Source organism: Sminthopsis crassicaudata, chromosome 2 (assembly GCF_048593235.1).
Source record: "Sminthopsis crassicaudata isolate SCR6 chromosome 2, ASM4859323v1, whole genome shotgun sequence".
Classification (NCBI taxonomy): Eukaryota; Metazoa; Chordata; class Mammalia; order Dasyuromorphia; family Dasyuridae; genus Sminthopsis; species Sminthopsis crassicaudata.
Window position 1 is genome coordinate 79486498 of NC_133618.1, and position 19876 is coordinate 79506373.

Sequence of the window (19876 nt, forward strand, 5' to 3'; positions counted from 1 at the left end):
ATGTTCAAGGTAGCTAAGACAAGGTGTCATATGAAATTTCCCTATCCCAAAGAAATTCCAAGTTCATTCCCCATACCTTATCACAAACATATTTACTATATGAAAGATATTCTCCCTGCATCAGAAAAAAATTAGAAGTAAATTTCATTAGAATATTTTTATTATTTCCTACTTTGAAAATTATTTTATTCCAACATCAACTGACAGCAGAACCAAGAAAATATTGTACAAAATAATAAATAGTAAGATTGTGTGATGATCATCTATAACAGATTAAGCTCTTCTCAACAATACAATAATCCAACAATTCCAATAACTTTGGATGGAAAATGCCAACCACATTCAGAAAAAGAACTATGGAGACTGAATCTAGATGGAAGCACATTATTTTCATGTTTTTTTTTTTTTTTTTTCCCCTTAGTCACAGTTTTCCCCTTTTGTTTTGATTTTTCTTTCCCAACATGACTCATGGAAACATCTTAAAAACGAATGTACACTTTTAACCTATATTAGATTACTTGCTGTCTTGGGAAGAGGGGGGTAAGGGAGAGAGGAGAAAAAAACATTTGGAACTCAAAATTTTACAAAATGAATATTAAAAACTACCTTTACATGTAATTGGAAAAATAATATAATATTAGAATAAAAATTTGTTAAAAAGAGTTTGCTGAACTTCAAGACAGCCATTTCACTGTGTTTAAGGTCTGAGCAACAAAAGTAATAAAATCATGATCTATGAACAAAAATACTTTTATCTGCCTTCTTTGCCAGACTTATAAACCTGCTGTATTCCTAATCCCAAAGTTTAAAAATATCATACCTCTTTAGGTATTAGGTATTTTCCTCTGAAAATAAGATCATTCAGATTCAAGATCAATATTCAAGATCATTTTTCTGCCTCAGAGTCGACCCTTCCAATCCTATTACAAGAGACTTCTGGCTCCAGTTTACGGCCTCCAAGGTGGAAAACCGACATGAGGATGCAGTAAAATTCTCTCACCTTTACAAAGAGATATATACAAATTACACAAAGATAAGGTCAGGAAAAGTTTCAAAGTAGCAAGCACTCAACAATGGGATACATTGATTTATAGAAAGACAATTAATCAGTCCTTCCCCCAAATTAATTCTTCTGTTCAAAACTAGGTTTTTAAAAAAGGCTTCTGAAATTGACTTGTAAGTTCTGTACTTTCAGAATCTATCTACAATCCATTTCTATTTAAACATTAAAAAAAAAAATAAGTAAAGCAAGCAGATGCTATACAATTACATGGACAAGGGATAAAATCAAAAGGGATCACAGAACATGATAGAAATATACGTAGAAAATGTATAGAAATGTAGAATGTATAGAAACATATTCCATTTACAACTTAAAACTGAGATCTTATTTGAGCATTATCAATCACGGATAATGTACCATCAGTTTTTGTTCTTATTCAGCCAGTACATCAGTTGAGTTCACTATGACAAATTCTATCCTAACAGAAGGCTAACACTGACTGTAAGTTTTAATTAAAAAATCATCAAATTGAGGAATAACACTAGTGGGAAGTATGTGTCTTCCTTCTGTGAGGCTTGTAGATTTATCAATTATGTAGATTTCCATTTCTGTAGTACATGAACTATTATTAGGCAGGCTGGTTGTGAACTGGAAAGAATACCGGGAATCAGTTCAAATGTGGCCTCAAATTCATACTAGCCGTGTGATTCTGAGCAAGTCATTTAACTTCTGTTTGCCTCAATTTCCTCAAGTGTTAAAATGGGGATAATTATAGTATTCCCCTCCCAGGATTGTTGTGAGGCTCAAATGAGACAATACTTGTAAAAATGTCTAACATTGTTTGGCACATGGCAGGTACTACATCAATAACTATTTCCTTCCCTTCTACCTGTGTGGAATGGAGAGATGAAGAACTTACAGTAATGTGTGAATTCTTTTTCTTTATTTTCATTATTCCTGTGTTTCCTTATGATCTTCGTAAGTACAATATATGCAGGCGTATTTACTTAGCTTTGGTTAATTGCAGACATATTTACTTAATTAACATTAGTCAGTGACATTTATCAGTATTTGACATTTATCGATATTTAGACTATTAGTTTAAATACTGTCTGCTTATCTAACGCCTGAAGGCCTGATTTCTGTTTCTTAGAAATCAGATATTTCAGGGAAACAGAAACCTTCCATTTCAATCTCTTACTTGTGATGTAATCTCTTGTAACAAAATCTATAACAGCTGTGTTTATTTACTAATTCTTCAGCCCTCCTACAGTGAGCACTTTCACTTTCCCTTATTCTCAGGAGAATTTAATAAATAATCTTTCTGCTTTCTACTTTGAGTGATCTCAGAGTATTCATTTTGGGTAGGGGTCTCTCACATCCCACACATACCTAAATCCTCTTATTAAAGTTAACACAGCAAAGGAGGTAAAATCTCAAGAAGATTCTGAACTTATCACAGGATCAAAAGATTACAGACTCAGAGAAATGTAAAGGCCTTTTGAACTCCCTGACTTTGCACATGAGAAAACAGGCTGAGGAAGGTGAAGTGACTACCCAGGGGTCACACAGCTTACACACATCAGAGACAGGATTTGCATTCAGAGCTTGCTGATTCCAATTTACCACAGCTACCCAATGTTTTACCCTGCTATTAGGCATTTACCTGCATTGCATTTTCAAAACCTGGGTGATAAATCTTAAGCCCTTCCAGCCCTTTCCCTATGACTTTTGTTACAAGAGACTTCTAGGTATAGCTCCAGAGCATATTTCTTGAATTTAGTGCCCCTAATGGCAGCAGCACCTGCACTGGGATTCAAGGGCACAGCTATCCAAGACACTGGAATTTTGGCCTTTTGAAATTCACAAAATTATCCTTTGATGAGACTGATCCTCCTGCCCCAAAGTGAGTCCTTTTTAAGGACTTGGCTGAGGCTGTGCCCCTTCTAAGGGTCCCCTCCTGTCAGGATGCCCAACTCCAAATGAGATTTCTGTGATATCAAAAGTTTCGTGGATGTGACTAGTTTTCGACCAAACACAGAACGTGTCCTACGCAGCGCCAGCTGCTTTTACTCAGTGACCCGAGTATTTCCCTTCCCCCAAACTAACGTTTTGTCCGTACTGGTGTATATCACTGAGAGGTTCATCAGTAACCTCCCGGTAACCTCCCCGCACATTACCTTCGCACATCATTCCTAGGTTTGGAAATAAACAGCTACGAATATACCCTACAATTCACATCCAGATATTACGTGATCCAATCTCTCTCAGTCTGAGAAGCAGATTCTCTTTATATTTCTAACAATCTAGACACACGAAGAAAGGATTTCGCGGTTCTTAGGTTTTAGTATTAGAAATCGCCCATGTTCTGCATGATTTCACACGTACAGTGGATATCATGTTGCTTGCTTCCTCAATGAGTGGGAGAGGGAGAGAATTGGAAGCTCAAAATTAAATGAATTAAAAAAAAAGCATTTCCTTTTAGTCCATTACCTAGGCCCAAAGACGGCCATAATCCACGATCGGGAGCAGGGGATTAAAGATGTAAACAAACGCCTTCATTTTAAAGACAAAGGCCTAAGAGCCAGGTGGGAGGCGTGTAAGTCCGCCAGCCGCGGCCGCACTGGCCCCGGAACCTGGGCTGGCCGCCAGCCCGCCCTGGGCATCACCCGCGGGCTCCGAACAGCCCCTCTTCCTATGCACATGGTGGGCCGCCCATCCCTCCCACAAGCCCATTCGCACTCTTTTCGGGATGGAGATGACGCCCCGGGGGCCACGCTTCTCCCCGGATCCGCCCGAGAATCCCAGGCGAACTGCAGGTATTCCCGATTCCCCCCATCCCTCCCCGCATCCCCTCGAGACTGGGACGCCGCGCCCCGCCCCCCACCCGCAGCCACAGCCCCCGACCAGGCGCAGGCTCACACCCGATAGTCTTCATTCCTCTCAAGGCCGAGCGGCTCAGCACACACCCTGAAGGCTGCGGCGACGGCTGGAGTCCAGGCTCCCCATCCGCTTACCTCGACCCGGGAGCGGGCGGAGGTGGACGACTCGATCTCTGAGACAGTCCAGGGCGAGGACCGACCTCCTTTGGGCCGCTCTCCCCGGGCGGCGCCGGTCCAGCCCCCTCACGACATCACCGACTCTTGATTGGCTCCTCCGCGGAGGGGTACTTCCGCATTTTCACTTCCGGGTCAGAAGCAGGGGGTGCGGGTGGTGTTCTGGGATGCGTCTCCCTGACGACCGGGGCGCGCGTCCGGCCGGACGTCTTCCCCGGGAGTGTAGCTAGTTGTTGCCCGTGCTAGCGGCGGCCGGGTGGGTGTGTGGGTGGGGCTAGCGGCCGGGGGAGGGGAAGGGGATTTAGTCGTGGCCGCCGCCGCCATCGCCGAGAATCCAGAGGTCTGTGCTCCTCCTGAAAATGAGCGCGGGGTCAGCAGAAGAGCCTAAAGGTGGCCGGGGTGGGGGCGGCCTTCAATCTTCCACCTTCCCCCTCTTTCCCACGTTTCACAGTAGACAAATCGCTGGACCATTCCGGGCCTCAGTTTCCCCAACTGTAAATTGAGTCAGGGGGAGTTGGGCTAAGTCAGAGCCATTCCTTGCTACAGACCCCACGACCGTGGTCCTGCAGCGGCTGCCACTGCGCCACCATGGGCCTCTTTACTGGTGTGCCCGTGGGATGCCCAGAAAGGGCGTGCCAAGGCTGAGCAGCCCTGGGACCATCCTTGTCCCGAGGTCACAGGTCATAAATTGGAAGCCAGAGGGGCATCCAGTCCGGCTTCCTCTTTTTCAGAGGAGGAAACTGAGACCCAGGAAAGCTGAGCCAGCTTGCTGAGCTCTCACCCAGACAGGGGACCGGACAGAGCCCGAATCTGAGTCCACAGCCTCCGTCTCTGAAGCCCCTTCCTTGTACCATAGCATCTCCAAACGCAGTCCCCTCAATTTTAAAATGAACACATGCTAGGTAGGGGTAGATTGTGAACTCAAGCGGAGAAAAGGATCTATGCAACTGTTTGGACTCTATATGGGTACAGAATGGGGTGGGGCTTAAGGAAAGGAAGCAAAGGCGGGTGGGTAAGACCTGGTGGTGAAATGGAAAGAGATGTGAAGGATGTCAGGAAAGGCTGCCTGGACTTGTCCTTAGTCCCTGGGCTCTGTCCCTGGACAGTTACCTCTGTCTGATCCAAGACAAGTCTGTACCTCTGCTGCTTCTGCCATGGAAATTAGGAGATTGGATTAGAAGATCTCAAATCTCGTGCAGCTCCACATATAAGGAGGATTGTGCTCATAATATTCCCAAAAACTGCCATCCATCTACCTACAGAAGCTCAACATGAGATTTTATCTCTAATTCTCCACCCTACCTCTATGAGCCCTAATCCGTAGGACATTGCAGGTGATTTTGTCATAGATCTCAAATGGACTTTAGAAATTGTGCAGTTATGTAAACAGAAGGAAAGAAACTCAAAATATCTTACTATTGGAACCTAGTTGAATTTGTTGCATTATTTCCCTGCATTAATCAAGTAGATATTGAAGAGACTCCAAGTCATTGTGTTATTACTGTGATAAGATATAATGAGTCAATTTGTGCTAATTGTGTTATATCTTGTGATAAAATCTTCAAACTTAACATTTATTCTTTTTGAAAACAGACCCAGAAGTATATAAAATATGCTTCATATTTCCAAATGGAGACAAATATGGTAAGAATTTCTTTAAATTCTTATGTAAGTAAAAATTAAGTGACAAGTAAAAACTGAGTGAGATTGCCACATTTTTCATAAAGCTTTTGATAAACATTTTAATTCTAGTAAACAGGATTTCAGGAGCCCCCAAATTAGGAATCTGCTTTTTGGAACATAAAACATCGAAGTAGAAGATTAAAGGTTTTTATATTTTGTTGGTTAGGGTATAGTTAGTAATTCTCAAGCTTGGGAGTTGAGTTATTACAAATGGTCCACAAATCCATATGTGTGACATGAATTATTTTATCCCATATTGGCACAGCGAATAGAACAAAAGACTTTAAGAAAGAAAAGACCTGAGTTTGAATACTGCCTCAGACACTGGCTTAACTAGCTAGTTTTGATCTTGGGCAAATCAGTAGCTTGTGTGTTACTTTCATCTGTAAAATGTAGATAATAATAGTCCCTATCTCCTAGAATTGTTGGAAAAATCAAATAAGTTCATATTTGTAAAAGTGTCTTGTAAACCTTAAAGCCCTACATAAGTGCTATTATTATCATTATTACACAACTAATATAAGTATTACACAACTAACATAAGCATGTTTAAAATGCTTTTGCCATCTAGCTGTATCAGACCTAAAACTATATTATAAAGCAGCAGTTAATAAAACCATTTGGTCTTGGATAAGAAATTTAAGAATAGGTTAGGTTCACAAGACACAATAGTCAATGACTATAGTAATATAGTGTTTGATAAACTTAAAGGCTCCAACTTCTGGAATAAGAACTCACTATTTGACAGTAATTGCTGGGAAAAGCACATGGTAAGTGCAGAAGCAGGAACAATGCTGGCTGTGGGCACTTGCAGGAGGGTGAGCTCTTTGTTTGGGGTTCCTGGTTAGAGGAAAGAGCTGAAAGGAAGCTTGGGGCACTATCCCTGCCTACCACCCCATAATTAGAGGTACTTACACTAATACCTTTTATTTAAAAAATGCACTGGCAAAAAAGAAAGAACCCTTCCATTTAAACATATTATGGAAACAAGGAAGATGCGTTCATCTTCAGAGAAGGACACATTAGTAAAAATAAAATTTAAAAAAAGCTTCTATCCCAAAGAATAATGTGAAACGGCTTCCTGTTCAGAGAATATTTTTAGAGTTCAAGAATTTTAAAAATCAAATGAGATACTTTGAGAAAAAATTAAAAAAAAAAAACCAAGAAAAACAAGGATTATGAAAAAAAGTTAACCAACTAGAAAAGGAAATGAAGAGTCTCAAAGATGAAAACAATTCTTTGAAAATTAGAATTGGACAAGAGGAAGCCAATGAAGCTATGAGAGACCTAGAAATAACAAAACATTGTAAAGAATGAGAAAATAGAACAGAATGTGAAACATAAGAAAAATGACAGATTTGGAGAACAGATCAAGAAGAGAAAATATAAGAATAACTGGATTGCCAGAAAGTTGCTCCCCAAAAGACAGCCTTGACATAACAATGCAGGAAATAATCTAAGAAAATTGTCTGGGAGTGATAGAACATGAGAAAGTAGAATAAGAAAAAAAATTCACTATTCCTACCTCAAAGAGAGTAATAGTAGAAAACCCACAGGAATATTGCCAAATTTTGAAATCCCCAGATCAAAGAAAATTTTACAAGAAACAAAATAATTCATGCTAGAGTTACAGACTTAGCAGCTACAATAAAAGATCACAGGTACTGGAATATCTACCAACAATTAAAAGAATTAGGCCTACAGCCTAAAGCATTATATCCAGCAAAATAATAATTTTGAATGAGAAAAAATGGAACAAAAAATAACTTGCAAATTTTCAGGACTTTGTATCAACCAAACCTGAACTTAACAGAAAATTTAACACATAAAAGCCAATGTCAAAGATCAATTTTAAGGAACTCAATGGGGACAAACTGTTTAAAATAGTTTTTACATGAGAAATGTTTACTATATGTTTAAGATTCACAACAATAGGGTAACACAAAAGAAAGTTTGGCAGAGTTAAGGTAAAAACATTTTATATAAATGAGGTGCAAAGGAAGGATAGACACAGAGACATTGGGTGAGGGGAGGAGGGGTTGTAGTTCTGAAAATCTACATTGGGACTGGGTTCAATTAACACTACATATATACCATGATGGGTATAGCCCCCTTTAAAATTTATAGAGAAACGAGGGAATAGGTGGATGAGGGAAGATGACAAGGTAGGGATCCTTGGGTGGGGGAGGTTAAGTAATAGGCAAGTTAGGGCTCAGAATTTAAAGAGTCAGGGATAGAAAAGATGTGTATATATGGTATGTGTATGAGCATGATTATGTATTTTCATATCTATATACGTATACATAAATATGTATACTGGCTTGCTTGGAGTAATGGGGATAAAAGAGGGAAAAAGAATAAGGTGCCCAGCAGAGAGAGAACAATTTACAAGGGAGTAAAGAAAAAATGGGCATTCATGAATATATTTTCTTCTACTAATACATATGCTTTCTTGATCTGGTCTGGTAATTGTTATATATTTTGAATCCTCTTTGTCTTGCTGGGCACATGACAATATTCTCTTGTTTTGCTTTATTTTGTTTTGTATTTTCTGGTTTTTTTTGTCTCTTACTGTTTTTTCAAATAAAAATGAGTGAAAAATTTCTGGGAAAATTGGAAAATAGTATGGCAAAAACTTATCGACATTGACCAGCACTTAACCCCCTATGCCACGATAACATTGATAAAGGTTCATAATTTAGACACAAAAGGTGATATTATAAACAAATTAGAAGACAAGAGATAGTCTAGATCTCAGATCTGTGGAGAAGGAAGTAACTTATGGCCACAAAAGAAATAGAGAACATTATGAAATACAAAATGGATAATTTTGATTATATTAAAAAAGTTTTTATATAATAAGATTAATGCAGCCAAGATTAGAAGGGAAGCAGAAAACTGGGGAAAAAATTTACACTCAAGGTTTCTGATATAGGCTCCATTTCTAAAATATAGAGAGAATTGACTCATTTTAAAGAATACAAGCCATAGGACCAGGAGATTATTATATACTTCAACAACAATACTATATGATGATCAATTCTGATGGACGTGGCCTTCTTCAACAATGAGATGAACCAAATCAGTTCCAATAGAGCAGTAATGAACTGAACCAGCTATACCCAGTGAAAGAACTCTGGGAAATGACTCTGAACCACTACATAGAATTCCCAATCCCCCTATTTTATTCCGCCTGCATTTTTGATTTCCTTCCCAGGCTAATTGTACACTGTTTCAAAGTCCAATTTTAGCAAAATAACTGTTTGGACATGTATACATATATTGTATTTCATTTAATTTAAATTGTATTTAATGTGTGTGAGCATACTTATGTATTTTCATATCTACATATGTATACATAAATATATCAACTAGCTTACTTGGAGTATTGGGAATAAAAGAGGGGAAAAGAATAAAGTAAGGTGCCCAGCAGAGAAAGAACAATTTACGAGGAAGTAAAGAAAAAATAGGCATTCATGAATATATTTTCTTCAAATACATATGCTTTCTTGATCTGGTAATTGTTACATATTTTGAATCCTCTTTGTCTTGCTGGGCACGTGACAATGTTCTCTTTTGTTTTGCTTTATTTTGTTTGGCAGGTCAATCTGCCATGGGGGAGGGAGTGGGGGAAAGGAGGGGAAAAACTGGAACAAAAGGCTTGGCAATCATCAATGTTATAAAATTACCCATGCATATATCTTGTAAATAAAAATCTATAAAAAAAATATAAGCCATTCTCCAATTGACAAATGGTCAAAGGATATGAACAATTTTCAGATAAATTAAAGTCATTTCTAGTCATATGAAAGAATGCTCTAAATTTACATAAACTGCTAAGTGAAGAGCAGAATCAAGAGAACATTATACACATCAACAAGATTATGATGTGATCAATTCTGATGGACTTGGCTTTTTTCAACAGTGAGGTGATTCAAGCCAATTCCAATAGACTTGTGATAGTCATCTGCATCCTAAAAGACAATTGTGGGCACTGAATGTGGATTACAACATAGTATTTTCACCTTTTTGTTATTGTTGCTTGCTTGTTTTATTTTTTTTCCCCTTCTGATCTGATTTTTCTTGTGCAGCATAATAAATGTGGAAATACATTTGAAAGAATTGCACATGTTTAACTTATATTGGATTACTTGCTTTCTAGGAGAGGGGGAATGTGGAGAAGAGGGAGAAAAATTTGGAACACAAGGTTTTTCAAGAGTGAACGTTGAAAACTATCTTTGCATGTATTTTGAAAAAAAATTATTATAAAAATGTTTTTGCTGTTAAAAAGGGCATATCCAAATTGGAAACCATTTAAATGGAAAGAACACTGGGCTTCCTGATTTTGAGTCTTAGGCTCTTACACTGACTTCATGATCTTAGGTCAGTATTCATCTCAGACTCATGGGACAGGCTATAAAAAGGGGCTTATCAAGGTATGAAATGCACATTCTGTTAAAAAGAGATTTCACTTTTGCATCTAATCATGAATATTTTTTTCTTGTTTCAGAGGGTGATTGTACTAGACTATCTTCTGGAATCTTTGAGAGAAATGGAACAGGGATTCACACAACTCCCAATGGAATAACCTATGTAGGGGCCTGGAAAGATGACAAGGTAATACAATTTTTTTTTCATTTTTAATCAGTAGGCTATTATAAGTATAGTAGTTGTGGATGCTATATGTGATATCTAAAACCTAAAGACAATTTAAATATATAGCATATACCCACAGATACACATTTTGTTCTGTTTGTATGAGAGGTAAATTGGGCCTAGAATAATCTAATAGCTCTTTGGGCATAGTTCTAAATTTCTCTTCAGAATATTTGGATCAGTTCACAATTCCACCAACAATTAAATTAAAAGCAAACTAGATTAAACTAGCACTGTTGGGTAGATGAGAGACTCCCTACAGACTGAAACCAGGCAGGAAATTTCTGCAAATGTTTTGAGGACTGAACCTCATTGACCATTCTCCCTCATATTTATGTCAGATCTGAGGATGGCTGTGAAAATGAGCCATTCATTTTCCTTTTTATCCAAATAGATGAATGGAATTGGAAGACTTGAACACTTTTCAGGAGCAGTATATGAAGGAGAGTTCAAGGACAACATGTATCATGGAATGGGGACATATACATTCCCAAATGGAGCAAAATATACTGGAAGTTTTGTAGAAAACAGGTGAAATTAAAAAAAAAAAAATCAGATACTCTAATTAACTATTAGTACTTTTTCCTTTCAGAGTTGTTCATTTGCATCTGATTCTTTATGATTATATGGACTATAGCAGGTCATTACTGTTCAGGGGGTTTTCTTGGCAAAGATACTAGGGGGGTTTGCCATTTCTTTCTTCAGTAGATGAAAGCAACAGAGTTTAATGGTCAAGGTCACCTGACTAGTAGGGATCTGAGGTCAAATTTGAACTCAGGTCTTTCTGACTTGAGTGCTGGTACTCAAATCACTGTGCCACCTAGCTTGCCTTCCAGAGTAATTTGTTTAAATATCACACCTACATAAAATAGAATATTTCAAAATATAGTTTCTATAGATTGTTAATCTTTTTAAAAATGCTTTGCAAATTTTATTTTTTATATTTTTTATTTTATTTTTTTAACTAACAGCTTTTTTATTTTTCAAAATACATGTAAAGATAGTTTTCAACATTCACCCTTGCAAATCCTTGTGTTCCAAATTTTTCTCCCTTTTCCCCACTCCTCCCCAGATAGCAAGTAATACAACATAGTTAAGCATGTGCAATTCTTCTATACATACTTCCACATTTATCTTGATACATAATAAAAATCAAATCAAAAGGGGAAAAATGAGAGGAAAAAAACCAAGTAAGCAAGCAACAACAAAAAAGGTGAAAATACTACGTTGTGATCTGCATTCAGTCCCCATGGTTCCACTTTCTGGATACAGATGGCTCTCTCCATCACAAGTCTCATTGTTGAAATTAGCCAAATCCATCACAGTTGATCATCACATAATCTTCTTGTTGTATACAATTTTTTTTGGTTCTATTTACCTCTCGTAGGATCAGTTCATGTAAGATTCTCCACGCTTTTCTGAAATCATCCTGCTGATTGTTTTTTATACAATAATAGTCCATTACATTTTATACTATATTCAGCCATTTCCCCAACTGATGCGCATACACTAAGTTTCCAGTTCTTTGTCATTACAAAAAGGATTGCTACAAACATTTTTGCACAGGTGGGTCCTTTTCCTTCCTCTATGATTTCCTTGGAATAGAGATCTAATACAGGTACTGATGGATCAAAGGGTGTGCAGAGTTTGATAGCACCTTTGGGCATAGTTCTAAATTGCTCTCCAAAATGATTAGATCAGTTCACAACTCTTCCAACAATGAATTAGTATCCCAGTTTTCCCACATCCCCTCCAACATTTATCATTATCTTTTCCTGTCATTTTAGCTAATCTGAGAGGTATGAAGGGTACCTTAATGTTGTCATAATTGTATTTCTCTAGTCAATAGTAATTTAAAGCATTTTTCATATGAATAGAAATGGCTTTAATTTCTTCACGTAAAATTATTCATATCCTTTGACCATTTATCAATTGGAGAATGGTTTGTATTCTCTATATTTTAGAAATTAGGCCTTTATCACCATTTATTAGGCCTTAAATGTAAAATTTCCCCTCAGTTTTCTTAAGCATTGTTAATCTTCTTTGAGAGAAAATCAGAGAGGGAAAATTCAAAAAAGGAATTATGTGTTGAGTTTCCAAAAAGAAATGCACTTTAAGTTCAATTTCTTTACTTAATTTATTTGTTCATGCTTTCCATGTTCAGTGTGGATCTTTTTTCATTCTGACCAGCCTTTTTTTCAGATTTTCCCTTTTTAATTTTGCATTGATGCTTGAATCTGGAGGAAAATATCAGCCTCACTTCTAACTCCTTATGTGACATCAAGAAAATTCCTTAAACTGTTTGTCCCTTTATTTCTTCATATGAAAAATGGCAATAATAATAATACTTAACCTACTGGGAAGTATTATGGAGATTAAATGAGATACTATGAAGAAAATGCTGAAAAAATTAAAACTATGTTGATCACACAATGTGTTGAATGCTAAATGTGATACTTAAAACTGAAAGGCAATTTAACTGTTTAATAGATGTCTGCATAGACATAGAATGTGGAAATTGAAATCAAGAATAATTGGGTTCACATTCTACCTCTGATACTTAGTTATTGTGTGACTGTGAACAGGTCACCTAATATCTCTGGGCTTCCATTTCCTCATCTGTAAAACGAGAGATTTGGGTTCAAATACTTCCAATGTCCCTTCCATCTCTAAATATGTGGTTATATGATCCATAGGAAGGCCATTTGGAAAGGGATTATCCTATCCATATGAAAATAGAGTGAGATAAAGTAATGTGTAACATGCTACTAAAAGGAATTGAAATTAAGAGTAAACTAGGTTAAACTAGCATACTTTGGCAGATGATAGACTTTCAGTGTAAAACAGTTTGAAAAGAATATGTAAAACCAACAACACTTGTGAGATAGATTTGTTTTGATGTTCATATATGTCTCATATACATTCTCCAGAGTGGAATAGCATAATAGATATGTTAGAATATAATGATTTTTTTTGGTCATATTTAGCTTTTAAGGAACCCTGAAACTCTGCTAAGCTCTTCTGTTAGTTATGTGTACACCTAATATGAAGTAGAACATTCATGTAATTTTCTTCTGATAAAAAGCTATTTTTACTTAAAATATCCTGATAATTGAGGTCAAAGTAATTTTTCAAGCTTTTTACAAAATTTTCAGATAATTTCCACTATTTTATTTTACCAGGTTTCTGTGTAGCTGTGGCAGGTGATAACAAGTTTTTACTCTGCTGAAAGATATGAGCAAAATAAATTAGATTACAAGTTAGAAAAATGGGGCTTTTCCAAGTATATATTTGCATATGAAAAAGTAATAGTAAATTTTAAAAGAGCAGAGATCTTCAAGGCAAACTCTTATCTCCAACCTGATGGTGACTTATTAGACAATGGTTCAAGCCAGCTTTGGTGAAACCAAATGGAAACAATTTAAAATTTTTTTTAAATTTAAGAAAAATCCCATTAAATATTTTAATAATGAAAAAAATATTTAGGTGAACCTATGGCCCAGGGACTGTTTTTTCATGAACCGGGTTAAATCTTGGGAACATCTCTCATATGAATCTCTATTTGGCTCACAAATGTCAGAATTTCCTATGGGAGAATCACTATCTGGCTCAATGACTAGGTCACCATGACAAAATGAAAAAGTCACTTAAATCCTTTGTAGCATTCCTGATAAGAATACATTAAAGATAGAGCAAGCTTTATTTAACTTGACAAAGTCCACAAAAAAAGGGACTTGCACCCAAACCTACAAACAATTAAAACCATTTCTCTTAACTCTGTAGTGATCTTCATGATTTTACCTTTAATCGCACTTAAGGGTTAGTGTGCTCTGCCAGGACTGAGAGCCCTGCCCAGGGGAAGCACCTAGGTCTCTAGTAAAGTCAAGCAGTCCACCCTGAAGCTGAGCTCTACTCCCAAGGACTGATAGTACTCCAGACTTAATACAAATGGTTAAGATTCCTCAACATAAGGTAGCAACATGGCATTGCATGAGAATCTGCCTCCTTTTCCTGGATCCTCCCCTGATGGAGTCCCCTCAGCTCCATTTGGGCTGCTTTGTTCCAGCACTCCCTCCCTTGTTCTAGGGCTCTTCCTGTTCTCAATAGGAGACTCGGAGCCAGGAATTCCTCCTTTGGAACCAGAAGACTTGCTCTTTGAATTACTCTGCCTGCTTAGGTGTTCCTCTCCTCTTCTACCAGCTCTCATTTCTATGGCTCCTATTATTCTTATTCTGTTATTCTGGCTGCAGCAGCTGGGCTGCATGGGTCTCTCCTCTCCTGGCATTATGTGGTTCCTTAGAGAAGGGCCAGAGTTACGTGACCATGCAGGCTCCCTCCACCTACCTCACCCCCTTCCTCCCCTCTGAAAATTTATCTGCATCTCATTGCCTCCCTTTCTGATTGTCTCAGCTTGGATTCTTCTGCTTCTGTCCAACATAGCTTTCTACACTTCATTCAAAGACTAGTCTAAGGATATACAACCAGTCACAATTCAAACTCATCTTCAAATGTGATGTTAAAGTGAAGAGGGGACCCTGCTACTCTGAAGATCCTTGGAGAAAATCTTCAACCCTGCCTCAAATGAGGGACACTGTCCCAAATCTTTTGTTTTCTTAAATGAATTTAAGTTTTAACTGTTTGAGGGGGGAATGATATGGTTAAGATTCCTTTCTAATTCCCAACCCCCATGAATTCCAATGGGAGATATCTGGACTCTCCCAGCCTCCATTAGATCTGAGCTAACTTGGGCTGTCCCAGTCCCCATTCTAATGATCTGCTCAGGTTTCCCAACCCCCCAAAACAGCTTCCTCCTCATGTTAAAAACCCATTGAATTCTATTAAAATTCTAATCCTAGCTGAAACCCACCCAGAAGCCAATCTGGGACTCCATCCACTAGCCCCTTTAGATTAAAAGGGGAATCCTGGAGTCCACTCTTTGCAGGAGTCCCAAACATGGCATCCTTATGCCAGGTTTTCGGGTCTGTAAATTCCTTTACAGAGAATTCTTGCACCACTACTAGACCTCATTTAATTCTGTATCCTTGCGCCGAATCCAAAAGGGTTGCAGGGGAGCTCTGTTTGACTCCCTGTACCCTGAACCTGCCACTTGACTTCAATTAAACCTAATTTCATTTAGATACTCCTTATCTAATTCTCATCAAAAGACCTAGAATACCCAAGACAAATTGAGTTTATATTTTACTATGAGTTAGTTGAATTCATCTTCTCAAGAGGATTTTACCACTTGTTAAGAAGACACAAGAAGAATTCAGGATTTTCTCTCCTCCACTGCCCCCCATTCTCCCATCAAGTAGCTAGGTTACCAATTACAGACTCAATAAGGAACTAATCTTGAGTTTCCAGATTCTGCTATTATCCACTACCTGTCTTTTATTTTTTGTTGCTACAGATGCTGCTCTTGGAAACTGTGTTCTTACTCTCTTTTTGTCTGTCTATAGTGTATCTTAAACTTTCTCTGACTTTCCCTCCAGCTGCCTCTAATAAGCTGTTCCCTGGATGCATAGCTTTGATGCTACATGCCTTGGGGGATTGCAGAAGAATGAAGGGCAGAGAAAATCCTATCTTACCCTAAAGAGGTGAAGAACTGAGTCCAATTACTGTCTCCTGCCTCCATTCACCCAAACTGCTGATTTTCCCAGAGCTTGCCTATTTGAAATCCTACAAGGATTTGTCCCATTTTTGATCTTTTAATGAAATCCTTTCCTTCTGACTAAATCAGAGCTTTGTTCATATTTTAAGAGATAAAAAACTCATTATCTTTCTATATCCCATATATCAAGTATGGGGTTGGCTGGAATAAAATCCTTCCTGGAACCCTCCACTGATCTTATACTTAGATATCAGGCCAGAATTTTAAACAGGAAAGAAACAATTATCTAGGGTCCAGAATCAGTCAGTTACTCCCCTTCCCCTCCTGCCTCCCACTTCCAGGTAGTGCTTTATTTGTTAGGTAAACAAACACTTCTGAGCAGAATGCATTATATTAACCACTTTACATTTTCACTGTTTCAGGGTGGAAGGTAAAGGAGAATATACTGACATTCGTGGATTGGAATGGAGTGGTACCTTTCATTACACAGCTGCACCGGGGCTGAAACTAAAACTACAGATGTAGGTCTCCAAACTGATGTAATAACTTTCCAGTTGATGTTAATCAAAAGCAATTATGGTCAAGTTTCCATTAAACATTTAACATACCACTTACTGTTCTGTAAGTTATTCAATAAAATCATCCATACATTTCTTCTTTTGCAACTTTATTTTCATAATAATATAGTTTAAAATAAGTTGTGAAAGGATTCCAATTAGATGGGGAATGGCTGAACAAACTGTGGCATAAGAATATAAAGAAATACTGCACTAATTCAGAGAACCCTGGGGAAACTTTTATGAAGAGTGGAGAGAATATAGATGAGAACAACATATGCAATGACTACATTAATATAAATGAAAACAGTCCAAGTATTGTTCAGCTTCAATGAAGGGGCATAATTGAGAAGTGATTCTGATACATATATACACATATACCTATACATATCTAAATATATCTATCTATCTATATACATATATATGTATGTATATATATATATACACACATATATATATATATATATATATATACATATATTAAAAGACAGGAATGAACTACTGTATTAGTTGGGAAAAGCATTTTTAAAAGTTTCAAGAGCCTAACATGAAGCAGCTCATTCTAATAAACCAAATAAATCATATAAGGGAGAGTTAATTTTTTTTAATCAAGGTTTAGAAAGACCATTTATTGAAGGTAAGCATTTATAAGCAGATGTTTTAAACAAACGCAATGGTCTTGCCATACTTTGTTTCTCATAATAAATCTTTACAAATAAAAATAATTGTTAACTTTTAAATTCTGACAATTACAGATTCTGTTGTTGGAATGAAACAAGGGGAGAGCTATTTTTTAAAATCTCTGTGTGATCTTGGTATTGGCTTGGTGCTTTTGTTTTCACTTATGAAAAGGAGTGCTTATGCACCTTCAACATAATACAAAACCACGGAGAAATTCTGAAGATTAAGAACAATAAGAACTGAAAAGTTCTTTTATATCCCAAAATTGTGTTTATATATATGATTTTAAAATAAGAGCAACTTAGATTCACACAAGGACAGAATTTTTCCTCTCAGAATTCTAAGGAAAGACCTGAAGAGTTTTAAGCACAGATTATCACAATGCCTAACACATAGTAGATGCTTAAAAAATGTTCATGGATTAACAATTAGGGAGGGATGGTGGTTTAGTTCAAACAATCTCTATCCTTATGTTTAACTACAAGACAAAAACACAACATTATTAAGTGATACATATTCTTTGATGATAGAGGGATTTGTGGTCTCATTTTTATCTCTCAGTACAAATAATAACCTGTGTGAACATTCTTATGATCTTTTCTTTGTCTTTCTGTTAATCCTCCACATATACTAGAAGGAATATGACAAACAGGACAGTTTTTGAATTCATGTTTTGAATTTATGTATCTATTTATGTATGTATTTATTTAGTATTTTATTTTCCCCCAGTTACCTATAAAAACACTTTTTAACATTGGAACTTTGAGGAGTTCCAAATGCTTTTCCTTCCTCCTACTCTACCGCTCTCATTGAGAAGGCAAGCAATTCGATAGAAGTTATACAAGTATAATCATGCAAAACATTTCCATATTAGTCATGTTCTGAAAGAAAATGTAGACCAAAAAGAAACCTTCAAGAAAAATTTAAAGTAAAAGTATGTTTCACTCTATTATAAAAGTAAATGTATTGTAAAAGTCTATATTCAGATACCATCAGTTCTTTCCCTGGGGATGGACAGCGTTTTTCATCATAAGTCCTTCAGAGTTGTCTTGGATTACTGTATTGCTGAATTATTCACAGCTGATCATCTTAAAATATTACTGTTATTTTGTACACCATACATTTCACTTTGCATCAGCTCATGTAAATCTTTGCAGGTTTTTCTGAGAGCATTGTGCACATCATTTCTTTTAGCATAGTAGTATTCCATCATTGTAATGTCCAGGCTAGCTCTTTGGAGGACATTGGGATCAGCCCAAGTCCTTCGTCTTAGTGGAGGAATGAAGAAGGCAGGGGGGCCACATGCCTGGTCAAAGATGGAGTCTGGAATCTGGCATCTTCTCTTGTGTCTGTGGCTGAAAGCTGTGGCTCAGAGAGTGTTCCCAATTGTTCCAGCTCTTAAATACTTAAGTATTTAAGTAAGCCACACTGAGAAAGCTCCAGCTTTAGAACCTTGCATCATTACATCACATTAAGTACTATTCTAAGTATGTGCTTAGCTAGAGAATCATTATCTCATCAATCATACTGAGTCTTAAGTATACCTTTTCAGAGTTACCCTCTACACATCATAACACATACCATATACAATTTATTCAGCCATTCCCCAGTTTATGGGCATCCTCACAATTTTCAATTCCTTGGGACCAGAAGAGAGCTGGTATAAATATTTGTGCATATAAGCCCTTTTAAAAAAATTTTTTGGGAGGATACAGATATTGATAGGTATTGATAGGTCAAAGGATTTTATAGACGTTTGGGTAAGGTTTCAAATTGCTCTATAGAATGATTGAATAAGTTCACAACTCCATGAATTTATGAATTTAAAAAGAAAACTAAATCATAGAAATTTGTAGTTTTATGTATAATCTCCTTTTTTATGTATATTCAGATATTTATTTTATTTGATGTTTTTAAAATTCATAATAAAAATTCTAAAAAAACCCAAATAATCTTCCACATCTCTTACTTTGTTATGTATATTCTTTTATTTTAATATTTCATGGATATAACTGTTGCTCTTCAGCTGGCCTGTTATCCTTTACTCCTATTAGGTGACCTATTCACATCCTTTCCTTACCCCCATCCCCAGTTGTACATGACATTGATAATATCTGTTGACATCTTTTTCGGCAAAATCCTTTAGCCTACTTAAACCAACTTTTCATATTTCTGTCATACTCTGAGTCACCTGTAATTTTGAGACTTTGGAGATCATGGTATTTCATGATTCACAATCAAAGAGCAATTTTGGGAGAATATTTGTGTTTAAAACAGTATGGCCAAGAACAGCTTGAGATCATTGAGAATGCTGTGAAGTTGGCCAAGGGTGATCCAGCCCAATTTCTTCCACTGTTTGATTCTGTGGCCAGTGGAAAAATCCCTCTGCAGCAACTGTCCAAATTAAATGCATTGATAACTCAGTACGCAAATGCATGTCAAAAACTGAGTAATGTTTTTGTTTTTTTTTTTTGGTTTTGTTTTTTTTGTTTTTTAACACTTATTCTGGGTTCCCAATGTTAGTGTTTAATCTGTGACCACAGATCTCACTGAGCAAATTCTGCAATATTATGGACCACAATGCAACCAACATGGTAATATCTGTTAATAAAGCCTCTTAAAAATCTCA

At 36.9% G+C, this 19876-nt stretch overlaps 2 protein-coding genes across 8 annotated transcripts in view; one reads left to right on the top strand and one right to left on the bottom strand.

Annotated features, from left to right (window-relative positions):
- DHX57 (DExH-box helicase 57) overlaps positions 1-4158 on the bottom strand; it is a 60431-nt gene extending 56273 nt beyond the window's left edge. Inside the window, exons 1-2 of one of the 5 annotated variants that reach the window (XM_074286624.1) lie at positions 4021-4158; positions 821-1000 (exon numbers count right to left, since the gene is read on the bottom strand). The gene's annotated coding sequence lies outside the window, so the exon portion shown is untranslated. Of the gene's footprint in view, positions 1-820; positions 1001-3927 lie in introns of all 5 variants that reach the window. The other 4 variants (XM_074286623.1, XM_074286625.1, XM_074286626.1 and 1 more) reach the window with 4 other exon arrangements.
- MORN2 (MORN repeat containing 2) lies at positions 3732-16662 on the top strand. Of its 3 annotated transcripts, none has more exons than XM_074286640.1 (5): positions 3732-3822; positions 5653-5703; positions 10253-10359; positions 10793-10929; positions 16432-16662. In XM_074286640.1, the coding sequence occupies exons 1-5, from the start codon at positions 3756-3758 to the stop codon at positions 16532-16534; spliced, it is 465 nt and encodes a 154-aa protein (XP_074142741.1). In that variant the 5' UTR covers positions 3732-3755; the 3' UTR covers positions 16535-16662. The 3 variants fall into 3 exon arrangements, with proteins under 3 accessions (XP_074142741.1, XP_074142743.1, XP_074142742.1); XM_074286642.1 differs by lacking the exon at positions 3732-3822 and adding an exon at positions 4340-4449; XM_074286641.1 differs by lacking the exon at positions 3732-3822 and adding an exon at positions 4357-4458.
- Positions 16663-19876: the final 3214 nt, after the last annotated feature.

Bases quoted from the DNA above. Each gene is read 5' to 3' on its own strand.
- MORN2 (XM_074286640.1), top strand. From the start codon at position 3,756: ATGGAGATGACGCCCCGGGGGCCACGCTTCTCCCCGGATCCGCCCGAG. The intron at 3,823-5,652 runs GTATTCCCGATT...TTTTGAAAACAG, and splicing joins GAATCCCAGGCGAACTGCAG to ACCCAGAAGTATATAAAATA. The intron at 5,704-10,252 runs GTAAGAATTTCT...TTCTTGTTTCAG, and splicing joins TCCAAATGGAGACAAATATG to AGGGTGATTGTACTAGACTA.